Consider the following 20,825-nt stretch of genomic DNA (forward strand, 5'->3'; position numbering starts at 1 on the left):
GCAGATGTCAGCAAGGTGTAGTGTGCCTTCATGAAATTTAATTACAGATGCATCTCTAGAAGCTTCAGAACCTAGAATCTGATGTAAGCCTTAGCCTATTGTATTTAATATGTTTATATTTCTGTGCTTTTTAAAATTATTCTATGTCTCCAGATAAAGAAATAGACAGGTAAACCTAAATCTCTGTTTAGAAGAGGACAGAGCAATTTTTAACCTTTTTTTTTTCTCCCTGGGAGTGGCATACATTTTCACTTTTGCTGTAACAGCCATTTCCTCCTCAGTGGCACAAGAACAGATCTCCTAACTAGCTCACCCTATGTTGTATAATGTCTGGGGAAGAGAAGGTGTGTAGAAATTTCGCTTAGGACAAATTTTTGTATTTGATCAGCAGAGTCTCTGATCCAGCCAGAACTACAAACAGCACTGCTCTGTTCTGCATGTGAAGAGCAACAAGTATTATCTGCTCATTACAAAGCAGTGGAGGTAAAAGGATTTGCAGTGCCCTGAGCAGGTCTGCCTTGCAGACCCCAGAGTGCTGCCGGGTGGAGGTCTCAGGCAGCAGGAGCAGTCCAGCTATGGCAGCAGGGACCTGAGGGTGAGGTAAATGATCCTGCCCAAAATCTGTGCCATATTACACAAACCAGGGCTCCACAAAGGGCATTTTGCAATGAGAGGCTGTGATTGTGCCCATCCCAAGAAAGGTGTTACGTTGTAAGTGGAACTTGTTGTGCAACCTGACTTGGAGGAGGACAGGGAGTCCTAAACTGAGAGTCACTTTCCCACAGTTATTTGGGTTTTTTCAGTAGTTGAGTACACACAGTTCTGGAGCTACCATCTACCTTCTAAACAGAGCCAGGAGTACTTCACAACATGTTATGTTTCATTTAATAACTATTTTGAAACATTTTGGGTTACCTTTCAGACCTCCTCAAAAATAGCATTCTCCCAGTAGTTATTTTTAATACCTGTTGTTCAGATAGCCTTTGGAAAAAACCTCTGATATAACCAACAGAGTTAATACAAAAGTTACAGAATCCTGTTAAGTTTGCTTCTGTCTTTAAAAGCTGAGTGTTTTAGTAATACCATGCCAATACCTGGTTCTAACTACAGGGAAAAGTGCCCAGGTCATGGACTGTGCTGGCCTTTTCCTGTACCTTTTGCCAGAGCCAATATCTCAGAAGGAAATACAGACTTGCTGTCTGAAAGGCTCACAGAAACAGTCTTGTGCTTCTTGCTTATGTAAGTACTTGCTGAGATATTTGTGATATAACTATTCTACTTCCCAAGGCATTAGCTGTTCTGCTGAGCTGATATTGCATTACATTGTGTCATGGAATGTTTCTAAATAATAAAAGCAATATAATTTTGGTAGTCTTCTCTTGGATATCAGACTGCTCTACAGGGTATTCATTAACATGCAGGAGTGGAGCCTGACTGGTTCCTCAAGCTCCCTTCCTTCACTGATTTAAATCAGATTGTATATGTCTGCAATTCAATGAAGAACTTGCATAAAATTCAATCCCTGCACCTTGTTATTTTTTCTTCTGCACCTCAAGGCTCTTGTGAGAAATGCTTTAATTAAAGAAGCATCACCATGGCTTTAGTCTCACTGGTTTAAACTTTAGAATTGACATTATATCCTTCCCTGCTCTGTAAAGAGAACAGAGGGGGAAAAGTGTTGAGAGGGAGACAAGAAAATATTCTCTCCCTTTGTCAAAAATAATAGAACAGGTTTTCAGCAAGTATTGCTTTGTACTTTTGTTCCTAAACATCCACTTTCATAAAGCATAGCTCGTGTTATTGAAAACAGCTGCTTTGAGAGTGATGATGTGTGGGTAGATACTTGCCAGTGTGGGGTTAGGACATCTCACACTTTTCTCTGCCATTTGTATTGGAGCTGTAATGGTGTTTTTGTTCTATGTAGCCTAAGAAAAATTCATGGTTTGTGAGACAGATGTAATTTAACTTTTGTTAAATAGCTTTACCACTCACCAAGTGAACAGAGAACTTCTGCATGAAGTATTTTCCTCTCTGTAAAACATGGCATGGCTGAATTCTGCCCTGGAATAGCATCAGTGTTCTGACTGAGTCCTACAAAACTCCAGAAAGTCAGAAGTGGGACTAAAATTAGCATCAGATGTTTTAATCTTTAACTTATGCTAGAGTGCAGTGTAAATGCTACGAAGTGGGGCTGATGGCACTCAGACAAGACAAATCAGAGGGTTAACCAGGGCTTTTTGGATTTATGTCCTATTCCAGCCAAGCACTCAGGCTGAAGTCCTGTAGCAAGGTAATGTCCAACACTGTTTTGATTGTCTTTAGATAACTACCTGCAGATGACAGAGAAAGTTTCACTCTTTAGCTTACACCTCACTCAGGACTGGTGACATAAATACACATATTAAAGATGGGAATTTATTCAAACTACTTTATTTATTAAGTGATTAACTCTGGTAGGTTCCTAACTTGAACAAGAGTCATAGTCATACCTTGAGACTTAGAATTAGCAGTTTGATGTTGTTTATAAATGATGTGAGGCTGTATCCCACCTGTGTTGTTCTCAGATCACAGACCTGCCTGCTGGACCACCTTCCCTGTATTGCTGGTAATTCTAACAGGAGCTAAAGTGGCATTCCAACTGCAGTTTAGTAGATTAATACTTATATAACAGATTTGCAAAGTATATATTGTATGGGCTAGAAGAATTGATGGTCTTCAAACTCACTGTCACTGCTCAGCTTAAGGTACTTTTTTCAAGGAACAATTAAAGCTAAGGTACTTTCCAACTATGCTCAAAATGATAAGAATGCAGAAAGAAAAAAGAAGGGGACAAAACCTCACACCCAAACCAATTTGTCCCCCTTAACCTGTTTTTCTAATTTTTTTTCTAATTAATCATTATATCCTAGTGAAAAAATTAACTGAAAAATTTTCTTCTGTTACAGCTTTATTTGGACTTTCATTTGATATTTTAACGATTTCCTCTGTAAAAATTGTGTGTTTGCAGATATATTCAAGGGCAAAGATCACTGTGTTTTCCTATGTGATGGAAGAAGTAGTTTCCCTTCTTGGCAGAGTTGCTAGGAGACTTTATCAACTGCTGTTTGTAGATAAATTATGAAGTTGCAAACAGAAGCTGGTAGGCATCAGCAAGAAACATTAATTTTTTGATACTGTAGGAAACAAATCCCGGAAATGCTAGTCCCTGCTTATCTTGCTATGAAAAAGTTTGTGGGGTTTTGTCTCCTGAATGCTCCTGGAGCAGCAAAACAAGTGTGTTCACTAAGGCTGCAGTAAATGACAACAGTCATGAGCAATTATCTTGAAATCATTCTCATAGGCCACAGCTTTCAGAAAGATACCATATTGCATTTCTTCAAAATAGCCTCAGTAATTATTCATCTTTATTTTACCTGGTTTATTAAATGGCTCAGTGGCCTGGATCTGGCAGAACAAAGGAAAAGGAATAGAAATGTAATTATATATTTGTGCTACAGGTTTGGCCATGCATCTGCATTTCTAGAAAATTTAATGCCTGCTGAAATCATCCATCCTGATGCATATGCAAAGAGCTGCGGCTGTCTTACTGTTCTGAAAGGTCCTTTTTGTCACAGTACTGTGAAAATATTCCCCCAAAAAACAGACAAAGAGTTGCTCTCTAGTCCTCTGCTGGTGTTCCATCGATTCTCAAACTGCTTGGCTATTATAGACCAATGGGTGTGACAACTATACTCTCTTTTAAAGCTATGTATAGTCAGTAAATGCCTTTTATAGAAATCAGCAGAAGCTAAAACTGTGCAAATTCAGTCTCTGCCACAAAGGATTTTCTTTCTTGTGCACAGTACAAATAGCAGAGTATTCAGTGTGCGGATCTGATTAACTGCATTGCCTGATCCAGGCAGGCAGCTCTATTCACATCCAAATCATTCACACAAGACTTCAGAACTCAGCCAGGGTTTATGTGAGCACATTCATTGATCTTTGATGGAGACCACAGTAAAGAATTCTTGTTTGATTAGTAAAGCAAAATCATTTCTTCTGGCTTTTGAAAATCAAACTGAATAGTCTACAGTAAGGATGACTTTACAACCTACCAACTTAAAATGATGGAACTTTCAAGTTTCTATAGAAACTCACTAATTTGGAGATATTTATATGACAGGAGACTTTAGGATAGACTGTTGGTTTTTAAAAATCTGCTTGTCTTCCAGACTTCACCAGTGTTTCAGAGCCAAATTTCCTTCAGAGTCCTCACTTTTTCATTTCCCTCAAGCAATCTAATAATAGAATAGAATGTCTCCAGGATTTTTTGGGAGGATGAGGCAGCTTGTTTTTGGAGGTTTTTTGGGGAGTGTGGGGCACTTTTTGTTTATTTTTGTTTGGTTGTTGATTTTTTTTTTGGTTCGGTTTGTATTTTTTTGCAGGGGGGTGTTCCCCACACTAACTCTGCCTTCTTCAAGAAGTGTTTGGACATTGTTCTAAGGCACATACTGCGATTCTTGGGAGTGTCCAGTACAGGGTTAAAAGTTGGACTTTGATGATCCCTGTGGGTCACTTCAGGATACTCTGTAGTTCTATGGTTCTTATTTGGGGAAAAAAAAAACCAAAGTGGGAGAGGTTTGTTCAGCTTTTCACACTGTATCTGTTGGATTTTTTCTTCTTTAAATACAATATTGTCAATATAGTTCAGCCTAGTTAATGTCAGGGAGCAGAAGCTTATTTGGTTATTATAGTATTAACTGGCCCCTATCATTAACAATTAAATTCCTCAGGACTCTGAGCAGATATTAACAAGTTAATGTGGGGAGGCCAACAGTCCCCAAGGTATTTGCTTCCACCCACCAGCTTTGGATAGAAAACTCCAGTGTAATATCATTAAAAAAAAAAATAAAAAGAAAAGAAAGAAAGAAAGAAAGAAAGCAAGCTCTTCTCAGTGTGACATTCCTGCTGAAGCCCCACGCTCTCAGATCCTTCTCTGGCACGTATTCCCATGGGAGAGCACAGCCAGTGCTTCTGCAGGGCTTCAGGGGCCACTCAGTTCATAACCTCCCCTCTCATCTCAGTGCTCTGGGCCAAGAACCAGAGAGAAGGAACTGCAAAGCATCATCTGAGCGTGTCTGCAGGGGAACGGGGAATTCCAGGTTAGGATTTGTTTATGGTGATAAATAAGGACTTTAGTCTGTTTAGCATCTTTTGCTTTGCTTGATAGCTAATAGATATAAAAGAGGTGAAAGATATCAAACTTCTCAACTCCTCCTTTCTTCCTTCCTAGACACAACACACCACTTTACACACAAGAGGAAAATTTGGAAAGTATCCTAAGCTTCATCTTTAGCTCAACTGTTTCTCCTGAGCCTCTCAGGGGAAAAAAATTCTCTTTTTCTTGTATCTTAACAGCTAAGGAAGCTCTCCACAAAGTTCCACTTTGCTTTCTCATTCTAACAAATTAAATAAAGCAGAAATAACTTGTGACTGAACCAAGTTTGCCAGCCCTTGCTAATTGTGGATCCAGCTTTCCCTTCAAACAGGATCTTTTCTTCCCAAGTGCATGCTCCAAGGAGGTAAGAAATTACTTTTGATAATCTTATTTCTGTTTGTCCTGGTATTTAACTGTGGAAGTGCCAAATCTGGGACTATAAAATACGTGGATTTTTCCATGTCCATGGCTTCCTTTCTTTTCAGGGTTCTCAGTTGTTGTCTTCTTTCGAGCTCCTCCAGCTGGAACTGAAGAGTTGAAAATCGAGCTTTATTTCACATTTTCCTAAATGTTCTGGGCTTCCTTTTATTGAAACTTGGTGCAGCTCCCTAATGAACTGTTTTCAAAAATCTAAAAAACTATAAATCTTTATCCCAGCAGGAGCTGCACTAATGTTCTCAGTGATGAAAGGCAAACAAGATAGTGTGTCACAGCAGCATGCCTCTTTCTACAGGGACAGATATTTCACCATCTTTTTAAGAGTAAAGTTTTATGGAACAAGTATAAACATATTTTTTTAGAAAAGGAATTTTTTTTTAAATTTTATTTTAAGGTAAATATTACATATTGCTTTAAAATTTTTGACAGGTCAGAAATAGTGATGGTGTCCCTCCTCCAATGAAATTAATGTCACATGAGGATTTGACTTAGTTCACAAAGAGAGAACTTTAAAATCAAAATTTAAAATAGGCTGCAGTGGTATATATATTGTTTGGGATTTTTTAAATTAAAATATTGCTAACACTTCCTCCCTGGACATGTAAGTACTTGGACTGACGTCATAAAATAAGAAGCCTTGAGGAAGACCTTAGTCATTACTTTCAAATCCAAGTGAATACTTCGGTAGGTTAATACTGTGAATCTTTTTAACAGTGTCAAGAAGCCTGCCATTGTTTGTAGGAAAAGCACCAAGTTATTTTTTATGAATGTTATTATTTAATGCATAGGAATAGGTATTCAATCAGTTTCCCAGAAATATATTCTCTGGAACAATACTGCTCTCTAAAAAAGGAAATAATATAAAAACACTTTCCTATGCAGTCATATTTTTGTGTTAAATATAAGCCTCTGTATTCCAAGTTTTCCTGCATTATTTTAGGCTTCCAACTTTTTCAACCTGTCTATATCCCAGTTTTAAACCACTTACTACTTTAAAGAAGCAGCTCAAACCCTGCTTGCTGTTTTCTTGCCTTGAAGTGTTTAAACACAGTGAAACCCTAGAGCTGTGAGGATTCCACTGTCCCAAAATCCTTCCCAGGCTGATGTAGGGTGGCTGCTGTCACATGTTGTGCTATGAACTGCTGGTTTCCAGCACCTGGGCTGCTCCAGGCTGGGTGGCTGTCAGCAGGCAAAGGCCACCTCTGTAAATGCTAAATGTATTTTGGGATTTTCCTGGGAGCTGCAAACCAGAGCCCACCAAATCTGCTGCGGTGACCACGTGTGCCAGGGTGGGTGTGCTGTGTGTGTGAGTGCCTGGAGTAAAGCAGGGGTTAGCACAGCCCTGTGTGTGTGTGCCTGGCACAGTGCTGTGCCACGGGAATGCAGGATCTCTGCTGCTCAGGTGTGTGCAGAAATGCAGCACATCAGTCTCTAGTCACTTTGCAAATGTCAAAATACACTCCTTGGGCTGAGGTGCTCCCAGATTCTATGGTTGTCCAACAATATCTGAGAAAGTTTTCAAGAATATTAACGGTCAGGGAAATTAAGACAAAAAATGCTATGTGTTCTCTCCTAGGGTGACAGTTGTTTCTCTTAAGTTCACTTTTTCTTGATCTCATTTTTCATTGATCTGATCCTTACCATGTTTTGAAAATCATGAGAAGGGTTCATGGATCCCACTGTTACCCACATACCTAAATGCTTTCCATTTTCACTAATGCAGGAAGAAAAAAAGAAAAAAAGCAAAGACTTTGATTCTCCATCTTTTTGATTTCAGGCAACCCTGGAAATGATGGAAATTTCCCTTTGCCCCTTTAGTGCATGCATAAAAACTGACTGTTTGGAAGGCCATCATGCTCATGGAATTCCCCATGGAGCAGATGAACAATTCCCACATTTTATGGGGGTGACACCTGAGGCACCCAGCATGTGCAGCTGTCCAGCCTGCACTAGGTGCTGGCCTCAGACCAAAGTGTGTGCTGTAATCACTTTAGCCCTGTTCAAGTAACCAGAGCTTGACGTCTTTAACAGTTATGACAGGATTGTTCCCTATGCATAGAAGTACTTAAGAAAAATGTGTAGTAATTCTCCCTCTTTGTGCCAGCAAAACATCTGTTTTATCATCCATTTCTGTTATGTTAGCAGTTATCTCAAAGGTGAGTCTGCATATCTTGCATTAAATACTGTCTAGCTGGTTAGCACCTAGAACTGATTTTGGACAAGCATTCTTTAGATTTCTTCATAAAGTGAGGATTAAATGGGAAGTGCTTAAGTTGGTTTGTTGCTGTTTTTTGGGGTTTTTTCTGATGGGGTGTTGAAATTCCGGTTTTGTCACCCAGAGTACATTCATATGGGTTTCAGGACATATCTAGCTTTCAGCTTACTGGTTTTAACTCTGCCCTTTTGCATTCAACTGGAATTGACTGAATGGATTAAGAAAAAAATCTTTACCTTAAAGCCAGCTTAAGGCCAAGGAATGAAGATCCCCAATTCTGCTGGTTACCTCTGACACACTTGCTTGCCTTTAGCATTTCAAGTATGTAAGATGAAAATCCTAACAGGTAAGAAGCAGAAGCAGTTGGCTCACTATTCATAGATTAGAAGCTTGATTTTCACATTGCAGATACATAAATTGTAACCTGCAGAATGGTTAAGAAAGCATATTCTATAGATGGCTTCTAAGCCTCTAAGCAGTTACAAATTCCCTGAAGCAATTCCGATAACAAAAATCATTTCCTGTTAGTAGTGACATCCACTGCCCACATTTCACTTTGGCTTCTTACTGCAGACTGGAGTTGGAATTAATAAATTCCAATTAAACAAAGGCAACAGAAGTATAATTTAGTCTATTCTCAAATGGTCTCTTTTCATTCATTGTGTAACAGCACCTGTTACACAACAAGCTACATGTCAATAATTTTTCTCTAGTATTACTGTTGAGAAATCATGAAAGATATTAATGGAAATTTGTTGGGGCAAAGATATTGGGCTGACAGGAATAAGAAATGGCCAGAGTCATTTTTTGTTTAGCTTTTGTAGCAAGAAGCTGGTTTTCTAATAAAAACACTAAGCTTATGCACAAAGGTATAGCAGAGAGAAGAATGATAATACAGATCACACATATTACAGTTTATAGGTTCTGTAATCTAGCATTTAAAATATTGAGGGGGGCAGGGATCAGTCCCTGTTTGATGCTGAAATGAGAATTCAACATTGGTGTAATTTTCATAGGTAAACTTGCTTCTTCAAAGCTCATCTGGTTTAGAAATGCTCAAGAGTTTCTGATATTCAGCTGAATGTGCAGATGTCCATGAATGCTGTATACACACACACACCCAAACACTTGCCTGTGTTTGCAAGGAGGTTTTGGTGTAGGACAAACATGTATTTCATGATTGCAACTGAGAAATGTTACTTCATGACTTAACAAAGAAAAGCTCTGAGCCCTGGTGTTTACCCAGCAGTGCAGAGGAGAGCTTTGTTAAAATGCCTAAGTAGGAAAGTACAGTATGTTTCTCTGAGCTGTCCCAGCAGTCTGGGCAGTGTGCTCAAGTAGCAGCCAGAGTCTCTGAAACACACTGTAGCAATTATTTCTTTCATCTGTACCAAGAATATATATCATTTATCAGTATTTCCCTTTCCTGAAAACTGGTTCCAGGATATTTAAAGCTACATTTTCAGAATTTTAAATTATATTGTATTTAAAATATACTGCAGGTGATCAGCACCTTTTGTTGGTGATAGAGGAGAAGATTTCTGAGCACTGTTGGGGAACCTGAGTAAGAGTTATCTATTACATCTAAGACACAAAATTCCTTTATCTTCTGAAGCGTAAACTTTGGTGCCAGTTGGTTTACTGAGAACTTCTCTTAAACATGTGGCTAATTAAGACTATTTTGTTCAAATTTCAATTCCCCTTTCTGATGGTTATGATGAAAAATAAAGGATTATACAGAAAATAATTACTGTTGTTGTCTACTTGGCTAAGGCCAGAAAACCAAGATATGATAGACTTTTTCAATAGATCAAAAATCAGGTGATTAAAACTCATTTAAGGAAAAACACATAAACAAATGTGCAAGGCAAAAACCAAAACATGGCTGTGGTTAGACAATATAAAATTAAGGTTTGGGGACCTTCCACCCTGAATCAAAAATGCTATGGCCACATGATGCAAAGCCCCAGTCCAGTGTGAAAGTGTTCTGCTCATTCAGATTTATTCAGGAATTGTGATGGGTTTATTTCATAGTGGCTAACAGTGCCAAACTTTCTATTCCCTGCCATTAGCACAAACTCTGCATTGAGTATTCTATACAACTTTATAGAAATCACTCGAAATATCTGTCAATTTTTAGAGAATAATGCATTTTTATGTTTCTTAAGCTTTTTGGATAGAACTGTATGGTAAGAATACAATTATCTGTGAAATATTACAGTTTCAGCCTCTAAGCTATATAACATTCTGCTAAATTCCTTAAAGCCAAGGAATTCCTTAAAGGCTCAGTGGAATGATTTCTGACTTAAAGCTCTTTGAAAAGTAACAGAATATGGCATAGCAGCTTTAGAGGAATAAACTCCTCCAGGTTTGCTTCACATGAGAGTTTTGTGCTCTTAGATGACTTTGGCTGTAATTGATTTTTTTAAAACTTTTGGAAAAAATAAACAAGAAAAATAAACAAAAAACAACACCAAAATATCTGTTATAACAACAAATATATCCACAGACCTACATGAAGATAAAGTTCTCCATTCTGTGTATAAACAGTGTGCAGCTTTCCTATAATGCCTGCTTAAGTCAGGTTGATATAATTCTATTTGCTTCATTGGACCCTGTAGTTGCATTCAGTTCTGGTGCAATGCCAGTGAAATGGACTCTTGGGGTTAATTTGGACAAAATAATTTGACCTTAAAGAGATTTCTAGAGAGCAGCATTTCACCTTCACTATCTGCCTTGGAAAAGAGTGCTTGAGTTTTAAATGACAGTTTCAAATTGGTCCTTTTGCTCACCCTCTTATTATCTAAGTAATTGCTGCATATCATAAATTGATTGATAGTCACTGGGTTTAATCTGCGTGAGACTTCACGAGACTTTGAAGCACTTGCATATTATTTAAATATAGAAAGCTTCTTTGACTATTTCTATTTCTTTAGGGTAGTTTTTAGTGTTTATCTGAAGTGTTATTTCAGGGGTGAATGATTTCTCCTTCTAACCTGCCTTGGTGCCTACATTTATATCAATATGTTTGTTACTGAGCAGTCATGTCTCTGACTGTGAAAGCTTTGTTGTCAACAACTTGCTGCTCTGAGAGACATCCAATTTGTTTCCATTATAGATGAAGGCACAGCCAAACAGGAATTTGGTTTTCTGTTTGCATACGCTGCGTGGGAACAGGAGTGACAAAGTCTGAAGGAAAATGTAAGGACTTAGCAGCAAGCAGTGACAGACAGAACCTATTCCAGTGTGTGTGCAGCCTCTGTTTCCTGAGCTCTTAGGGAGGGAGCCTCACTGTGGTTTTCATGATTGTTTGACCCTTTCAGTACCCCCAACCTGTAAGACTGAGAAAATGAACACATGCAACAATCATCTTGTGTCTGACCTGACCTGAATCACTGACCCCTGCTTATCTCAAGGATGGATTTTATAGATGTTATTTGTTTGATTTTAAGCAATTATAAAATCAGGAAAACAAGTAACTGAGAAGTGTTGAAAGACAAACATACTCTAATGATTTTCTGAACCTTGTAATACAACATCTGTAGATTCCGGAGTTTTAAATGTGTGGGTCTAAAAGCAAAAGTTATTATTCTTCTTTGCCCTTATTAACCCTAGTGATTAGCTGCAAAAGTGACAGGTGATTTGAGAGTGTTGACATACCAATTTCAGGTAGTCAGTGTGAACTCTACTTTTTCAGAGGTAATTTTTGAGTATTACTTTGAAAGCATTTAAAAACAAGTATATTTGGTAATAACATTTTTCTTTCTTAATGGAGTGGAGTTGAAAATCTCTGAAGTTCATCCTTTCAAATTCCCAGGCTAAGACATTCATTGCCATGTAATTGAGCTGGGACTTGAAAGAAAAGGCAAAACCAGTGAGTTGTGCTCCTTTCAGGGACATCCTTCCAAATAATATCATGCTTAAAATCACATCTTGATGCTGAAACCCACTCCAAAAATTTAGAATCCAGGTGTTTCAAATCTCATATTTTCACTAGACTGTGTTTTCTTTCAGGGAGTATCTCCCCTGATTGTAGAATCCCACACACATAAAACATGGTTACTGCTTTTCAAACACCACTGATTCAGGAGCCATGTGCATAGGACACACATTATCATCCATCCACATACGAAACTGTAAATTTATTCTGCCCAGGACTATGCCCCTAGCCTGTTCTTGCTGACTTTCATTTCAGCTGTGATTCTCCCACACACTTCTTTTCACTTAATCTCTGATAAGGTCCATGTTTTCAGAGCTATGAAGAATTTTTTTCTTACACTTGACAAGTCTCCAAAGAGGTCATTACTGCAAGAGGAGACAAGAACCTGGTCTGTTGGACTCTTTCCAAAACTTTGCTTTACTTGAACAAGTCATTTGTTCACTTTTCAGCTTCCTCTAAAATGAGGATTAATGTTTGTTAACATAGCAGAGAATGTCAGAAGAATTTTTTAAGCTCTACATGAGCTGTTTCTGCAAAGAAACTCACAGCACATAGAAATTGTATCTTAATGCTAGAAACTGCTTTCTGTCCAGATTTTAGCACAATATGTTTCTTTGATTGATCTATAATAGTGCAATTTTTTCGATGGAATGGAGATAGTTGAATGGAAATGGTTTTAGAAAGATGAGAGCTGCCTTTGCTGCCATCAATTATCCATTACAGGGGGAAAACCAGTAACATAGGCAAATCCAGAAGTCAGTGGATTATTTACTTTTATTCTGCTTAGTTTGTGAAAGATACTTTTGGTTTGGAGTTGGATTTTTTTTCCTAGGTGCATTTGTTGGGTTTGGGGTTTGGGTTTTGTTTTTTTTTTTTCCCTCATAAAAATGTGAAGTAACACTCTACTTTCTTCAACTGCTGTTTTAAAAGTATTGGATGGGAATTTGTTTGCCCTCTGCTCCTTCAGGCACAAATTGTGTCTTGTCAAACCAGACATTTGCAGAGAGTCTTGGAGAATTGTTTCTCTGGCCAAGTTACTCTTTGTGCTCTTCTATGTTTGCAGAATGAAATGATGTTTGACAGCATTGGCAACTCTGTTACAGAGATGATGAATTCTCCTCAGCAGCCTTCAGTGAAAATTGATGTCAATCAACTCCTTGAAGGATGCAGGGCAGTTAATTTCAGGAAGTGCAAAGTTAAATGAAACCAAACAATTAATCTTTATTTATGCAATGATTTAAATTGGCTTATTGACAAAAGACTGTATTTGTAGTTATCAGAGTTGCTGTTATTAAAAAAAAAAATGCTGGCTTTTGTGTATATAAAAGCTCATTCAAATCAAAAAGAAAAATTAGGCAGGAATCTATAATTTCTCTTTAGAGAGTTTCCAAATTGCAGGAAGATTCAGAGCTGGGCTTTAGCCAGGACAATTTGATATTTTCAGAATTTTTAATCTTACAAATTATATTAAATATTATATTCAAATGGATCTGAAACTAAACTGCCTTTAACAAAGCTCTGTTTTGAAATTTCAGATCCTTGGCTTCTGTTCCTGTTCTTTCACCTGTAGTGTGGCTTTTTCTTTCTCTGGGAAGTTCAATTTTATTCTGACATCAAATTCCTGGTAATGCTCTAGAGTTTGTACATGGGTTGTTAATACACTCAGTCCCTGGCTGTAGTGGACACAGCAGTACCCCAGTTTTGGTTTGGGGTGGTAGTTACAGTCTGACTGTAACTGATCCCTGAGGACTCCATAAATATGATGTATTTTCATGTCTGTGATAGTGTTGGGGGTTTCCTCCTATAATATTCTGTGGATGCCCAATGAAATAACAGATTCTGCAGTGAGCTAAACTTGGAGGCGACGCTTAATGTTCTGTCAGGGTTTATACCAAAACAAGTTTTATTACAAGAATATTGTTGTTCTTTCTGTATATCAAAGATATGAAGCTTTAAGCTGCATGGATTTAGACTTCTGAGATGGGATTAACTTTTTAATAATTTGGTCCTCGATATCAATTTTCTTTTTAGAAACTGTAGTTCATTATGTTTGTCCTAAATTGCTTCCTGCATTAGTTTTAGTCCGCCACTGATGTTGGATATTTAAATTTAAAATCTGCCAATTTTCAACTATAGTCAAAACTAGATTTTTTTTAAGCTTTGGGCAATTTATAGAGGAGGTAATTACATTTAACATTTTTAAGTTCTTTTAGTTTATGTTTTGGGAGGGGTTATACTTTAAGTGTACATGCTAACAAGCGACTAAATGATTCATAATTGATAATAAACTTACTCTAGCCTACTCAGTATTTCTCCTATGGATTTGTCCATGTGCTGAGAATATCCAAATAAAAACTTTGCTCGTAGCTCCCCTTTCCCTACCAATGATGATGAGTAGAGTGATGTTGCTTCTTATCCTGCTTGCTTGAGTCCCCTATATTTAATCTGCAAAACACTGCCAAGGGAAGCTAAAGATGGTTTAGAGGACTGGGGTAGGTCTGTTTGTTTCTATCTACTAATTTGTTCTGTCCTGTTTGCTTTCTTTACTCTTCCTGTATATTTGGCAGGGAGCAAATGAATTTGACTGTGTTCTGTTGAACAGCCGCCACTGCCTCAAGCTGCTTCAGTAACACCTTGCCAAAACACTTTTTCTTTCCAGTTTTATCTCCTTGAAAAAGAGAGGGGGATTAGGGCAGAGATTGTCACCTGAGAGTTACTTTGGGACTAACTGGGTTGGTATCAGAAGGTGAAATAATTTCATCATCCTGAAGTGAGGCAGAAGATGTTGAGAAATCAATAAACAAAAATTCCTGCAAACATTCATTGTCTCGACAAAAATGGTTTTGGTTTCTGTTACTGCTGTCTCATCAGTGTACATTTAAAGTTAAATTTCAGAGTGTTGCTTGAAACAGAAACTTATTTAAATTATATCCATATCCTAATATGCCATCTTTATTTGATTTAGTAATTGTACTGGGCTTAGAAATTTATCACAACTGATTTTATTTTGGTATTTGTTTCTATCTGAACAGTTCTCAAAGATTCAAAAAGAATCAGAAAATACCTCATCTACCCACAGTAGCTGGAATCCTTCCATCTGTTGGAAATTTTATAACAATATATAACTATTTATTTTACCACCTGTCAATGTCTTGCACTTGTTTTAAAATCTTCTGCTTAAATATTATCATCTTGCTCCATAGACCTCAAAATCCTGGTTTGCAGGGACAGATGAATTGTTTCGTACAGGTTAAGATTTAGGAGGTTTACAAACGCAATAGAAAATGTGCAGTTATTTGAAACTATAAAATATTTTATACTACGGAGTTTCTGAATCATATTTCCCCACCCTGTGCTGCAAAGGGAGAGCTGTGTCCAAAGCATGTCTGCTGTGAGCCCATGACAGGCTCATTCCTCCTGCTGTGTAATTTTTAATGTGCTGTCTAATGTGGAAGACAGTTTAATGAGAATTCTGATCATGAATTCAAACTTAACTGCTGAAAATGAACAATTGGTAATTAAGTGAATGTGATGTGATGACTAATTAGTTGATGTAACAAATAGCCACAATGTAGTTAATATTTTAAGCAAATATTTGAATTGTTTGAGTAAATATTTTGTAACACAAGCAACAAAACTTTGCTCTATTATTTTTAACTGCAATCTCAGCTTACTAGAGAATGACTTGCAGTGCTCCTAAGAAGGCAGGCTTCAAGGTCAGGCTTAATCAAAAGGTAGATTAAGTCTATCATTACATTTTTGGCTATAGAGATAACAAAAGCCAACTTTTTTCATCTCCGTTACTATGTAGTTGTTCTCAAATTTACAGATTATTCCCTATGCACAGCATGGAGTTGCAAGTCATTAAGAGAATTCAGTCTTTCCTTGAATTACACCATCATGCAAATGCTGATTTGCTAATTTAAAAGCTTAATCATGTTCCCTCTTTTATCCCTGTTATTCTTTTATTATTCTCTTTTATTTTTATAGTTTTGTTGTTGTTGTTGTTTTTCCCTCAGGAAATTTTGTCCCATAAGGTGCTGGAAACAATAACAACAGGGTACTCAAGAGGGACAAAAGTGGCCAAGCTCAGGAGCAGAGGGCATCTGGCTGCACTTTTCTGACCTGAGGTGTCTCTCAGAGGGGCAGTGTAAGGGTTAAAAGAATTATGTCTAGGCATACTTGGGCAAGAATATGGTATGATATAAGCAATATAGAAGCTAGCAAATATTAAGCCACAAGCTAGAGATACAAGATGGAACTTGGCAAGGAATAAGGAACAAAACTTGCAGAAATTAAGGACAGAGTCTGCTAAAAACAGTGAGGAAATCACTGAAATGGCTAACAAGAGACTGAGCATGCCTAGAGGAGAAGGGTGAAAAGGGCACGGAGATGAAGATGTCCAGCCTTCATCAGGGGACCACCGAGGAGGATGAGGAGCCTTCCTCAGTGCCACCACCAGTGTGCACTGCACCTCGCCTATGCCAATGATAGTAATGAGTAATAAGAAATAGTTTGCATAACCACACCTCTTCTAAGGAAAACTACGAATATGCATGAAGTACAACCATCTATTATAATCTGCTGTGTGCCTGTGTGTGCTGTTAGGAGGAGATATCCCCTGAGTACCCAGCTTGCTGAATAAAGCAAATCCCCGCTTCTTAGACTTTCTCTCTGGAGAGTCTCTTGGCCTGATTTGGGGCGATTCAAGAGATACTGAGAGATTTGGGCAGGTAAAAGATGGGGCTGGGGCAGCTGCTGGCTCTCTCCCTCTCGGCTTCAGAGGCCGCTTGGAGCTGCTGCTTGGAGGAGGGAATTCGCTGCCACCACTGCAGCCCAGCCCAGTCCTGCTTCTTCTGCCACGGGGTGAGCCTCTGCTCAGGGGAGCAGCCCCTGAACTGGGACTGTATTAACAACCTACCTCACAAAAGAGAGCCCTTGCCATCTGTTCAGGCTCCTCAGAGGAAAAGACCAGGACCCTGACACTCTCCCCTCCCAGCTGGTGCATCTCCCGGCGGCGTGTGGCAGCTGCTGTGGAGAGGCCGGGCTGCCGCTGCCCTGTCCCCCGCCATTCTCCTGACACTGCTTTGAGTTTTCTCTACACTGCAGCTCCGCACCCCCTGCCCTGCTGGGACACCCTGCGGTCTCTGCCTGCACCCCAGCGGTTCCAGCCACAGCTGCGGAGTTTTTGAAACATCTCACCTACCAACCGCTCTGCGGCCATTGCTCATCCCTGCCTTCCCCACTCGCCGCTCCGAGGTTCTGCTGCCGCCGTCCCTCCGTCCTGAGGGCCCGGGCGCGGCTGCCCCTGCGCGGTTGCCAGGGAAGCCCCTTTTCCCTCCCTGCCCGCCCGCCATTGCCCACGGGCAGCCGGGCCCAGCCCCGCCACAGCGCCCCCTGCAGGCGCGGGGGAACCATCGCAGCCGCCCTGCCCGGCCGGGAGCCAGCAGCGCCCCTGCCGGCCGTGCCCGGAACTGCGCCCGCGGGGAGAGGCTGCCCCGCCCGCAGGACGCTCTGCTGGGGTTCTGATGCTGGTTGTTGGTGTTTGCCTCGTTATACATACACACACTAATAAAGTACTGTTATTCTTTTTCTTGTGTCTTTGCCTGAAAGTTCCTTAATTCCAAAGTAATAATAATTCGGAGGGAGGTGGTCATATTCTCCATTCCAAGGAAGGTTCTCATCTTCCCTGGCAGACATCTGTCTTTCAAACCAAGACAAATACAAATTCTCAGAAAGGACAGGTTTTGAGCATAGGAAAATAAAGGATTACAAATTTAATAACTGAACCAAGACTTGCCTCATTTTGTACTTTTCAAGACACAGATATGAGGAAAACAAAACAGTGCTTCCTACTCCTTGGGGTTTGTGGTTGAGTAACATTGTCTGTTAAAAAAGGTGGTTTTGTGAAATTGATTTTTTCTTGAGAATCAGAAATAACAGCACTGCTTTGCTTTTCTTTTTAGATCACTTGCCAGACCTTTTCAAGTGTGTGCTAATACTAGAGTATTTCAAGCACATCTTCATTAAAACTATTCAACAAACTTGGAAGTTTACTTTAAAAACTTCCAACTGATTTAAGATGTAAGTGATATATCTACACTCTGCCTGTCATGAATAATTTAAGAACTGAAGTACTCTAGCTCCCAGAAATCATAACTTGAAACAGTTGCTTAGTAATCCATTCCACCTGGCTGTATCTCTTTTCTCCCCTGGTCTTATGTATATATAGAGGAATGTATCCACATTAATACTGTCCTTAGTCATCCACCCTTGGTGTCTTTACAGTTAATCTCTGTGTCTGTAGAATATAAGTAGGTGTTCTATATAAATAAATTCCCAAAAGGGAACCAGATGCTGAACTTTATAGCTGAGTAAACAGAACCACTGAAAGGTGATGTGATATAATACTCTTGGCATCTGTGAGTCAGCATTAAGATGTGCTCCAAATACTATTGAAAACACTGACAGTTTCTGGATATAAAGAACTCATTGTGCTTTCATTAGCACTGCTGGAAATTGCTCCCAAGGGTTGTGGTTCTCACTCAGTTCAGATCGCTTATGTAATTTCAGAGTATGAACTCTTTCAGGCAACCGCAATATTCACTGGTTTTTGCACTGCTTGGTGAACTTTCCATTTAAAGGCTTCTCATCATTGGGTTTAGAGCTAATACTTCAAGTTCAGTCGTCTTGAAGAACTCCCCAAATGTTAGATTAGAAAATGCTACTCACGAGATGGCCCCTGCCCTGCTTAATGATCTGAGTGAAAAAGCAGTGACAGAAACAGAGACTGGCTGTTGGGTCAGGGCCCAGATTCACCCTAACACTCATCTTCATTAATCTTCTGTTTGCATTGTTGAAAATGTACGTGCTGCCTGTGAAGTGACATAGCTTCATAGTTAATCTAGATATCTGATTCCAGGCCTGAATGTAAATGCATTTCCAGTGTGGGAATGTGAGAAGCCCCAGTGATCAGAGAGTGACTGGATGTACAGCAGTGACTGCCTGCAAGTGCTGATCACCTTTACTAATGAGGTTTTTCTGGCCTGGGGTAAAATTCACCAGCTAAGTTTTACAGAGAGCTCATCCATCCTCGGCTGAATTCTGTATTTCAAGGAAACTTTCACCAAAGTCCTGCTCTGAGTTTTCACTGTTACCAGCCACCCTTGAGCCGTGCAGTCAGTTCTGTGCTGACAAGATGTTTTGTGCTGCTTAAATACAAACTATGCTGAACAGACAACCAGAGAAGGTTCAGCAGGCAGGCTGGCCACAGACAAGCTATGAAACTCTCCTCCTTTCAAAAAAATGTTCAGGCTGACACAGAAGTCCTGCCTTGTGTGACTGATCTCTTTTTTTCCTACAGACTGGTACAGCAAAGATTCTGTGTATTCCCAGGGCTACACACATCCATGCCTTGAGGTATCTGGCTGACTGTACCTGAACTGTGGCTGGAGATCTGTGCCCAAGGTACAGGAACATCGAGTCCCCCCCAGTGCTGCCATCACCCAGCCAGTTCCCAGGCTTCAAACAGCTGCTTCCTAAAAAACAGCTTTCCAAAAGTCTGAGCCAAGTAAAGGGAGGTTACAAATACACCAGTTATTTATCTGAACACACCTTGAGAGCAACATGAATAAAACATTTGCATTCTTAAGCCCTGATGTAAATTCTAGGTAATCATAAAATATTTTTAAGCATGGTAAGTGTATTTGAATGAAGCTACTGTATTGGTGAAGCACTCGTCAAATTTTTTAATGCAACAGATCCTGAAATAAGGAAGTCCATAACTTAGGTTTGGAGGCAGGAGGTTGAGACGGTGCTGGGGGTTGGGGGTTTTTTTTGTCATTGATTAGTTTCTTTGGTTTTATTGTGGGTTGTCTGGCATTTTAAATATAGCCAATAATATCTGAAGCAGATGAAATCCTAATCTTAGTCTGCAATTTATTAATCTATTTCTGAACTATTTTTTTTGATGCTCTGCAATTAAAGATTCTATTAGATAGTGTCTCGTTCTATGATGGGCTTTAAAAAGTGCTATTAGTTCAATATTAATTCATTTTTAGTTCTGTAATATTGTGAAAAGCAAAATTCAGGAAGTACAGTGGTAGAAATTAGATTTTTTTTCCTATAATTCTGTCATTTTAACATAGTTTATAGGCAGAATGAGTAGAGGCATAAAAAAATATTAGATTTATTTCTTCTAAGGGACAAGCTTGAATGCTAGTGAGGATTTAAGCAGTGTGTTTCACCCTTGTGGGCACTGGGAGAGCTCGGGGCAGAGCTGTGCTGTTACTTGCACAGGAGGGCAAACAGGTGCTTTGGAAAAGCTGGTGGATAATTACGTGGGTGTGATAATGAGGCACTGGTTTGGTTCTCCCTGTTCTTATTCTGACAGCAAATTCTTGAGCCTCACCTTATGTTAATGGGCTAAAATTGTGTAGCCAAAGAACACAGGCAGCACCAAGCTTGCAGGAAGTTGATTTTGGTTTACTCTGAGTTTTTGCTTAGTAGTTTTTGCTTTTAAGTTCAAACAGCCTACTAGTTGCAACGCTTCCATAGGGAACATCCAAGGGTTATTTTTCTGTTTTTCTAACCAAAGCCATTGGTCTGTATACTTTATATTATGGTTTTGCATTTCCTCTCTCTGGTTACAGCCAATTACATAGGGTTTTACTAATCTCTTTGCAGGGATAAAATGTCCTCTGTTTTTCCTTGTTGCAGGTTTCCAAGCCACATAATTGGCTTCACTTTGGGCTTTGGATTGACTCAAAAGATCAAAGCAAAAGACATGTAATTTACCATGATCATTTTGACTTGTAGCCAATGTTTAATAAGCTGGGAATTTCCACGGATGCAGAAAGGATATAGATTCCCAAATATCATTGACATTCAGAGGGTTTTGGACACACTTCAAGCTTCTTTTACAATCCTATGCTGGAATGGCCCAGCTCTTCTTTTCTAAATATGTATTTCTTAGTTTATTTTTTTTAATTGACAAATTATCTGTATTTCAAACTTGCACCTCCCTGGAAGATATT

At 39.1% G+C, this 20,825-nt stretch overlaps 1 protein-coding gene and 1 long non-coding RNA gene across 2 annotated transcripts in view; one reads left to right on the top strand and one right to left on the bottom strand.

Moving 5' to 3' along the window:
* Positions 1 to 17,361, bottom strand: part of LOC134559191 (collagen alpha-2(I) chain-like) — a 45,032-nt gene extending 27,671 nt beyond the window's left edge. The window contains exon 1 of the mRNA XM_063413738.1: positions 16,997 to 17,361. Within this exon, the coding sequence (XP_063269808.1) occupies positions 16,997 to 17,351 (355 nt within the window). The 5' untranslated portion in view covers positions 17,352 to 17,361. The remainder of the gene's footprint in view (positions 1 to 16,996) is intronic.
* Positions 1,188 to 17,011, top strand: LOC134559192 (uncharacterized). The gene is made up of 3 exons (XR_010082481.1): positions 1,188 to 1,239; positions 5,273 to 5,561; positions 16,900 to 17,011. It is a non-coding gene; the product is annotated as an uncharacterized LOC134559192 (long non-coding RNA).
* Positions 17,362 to 20,825: the final 3,464 nt, after the last annotated feature.

Source organism: Prinia subflava, chromosome 16 (genome assembly GCF_021018805.1).
Source record: "Prinia subflava isolate CZ2003 ecotype Zambia chromosome 16, Cam_Psub_1.2, whole genome shotgun sequence".
NCBI lineage: Eukaryota > Metazoa > Chordata > Aves > Passeriformes > Cisticolidae > Prinia > Prinia subflava.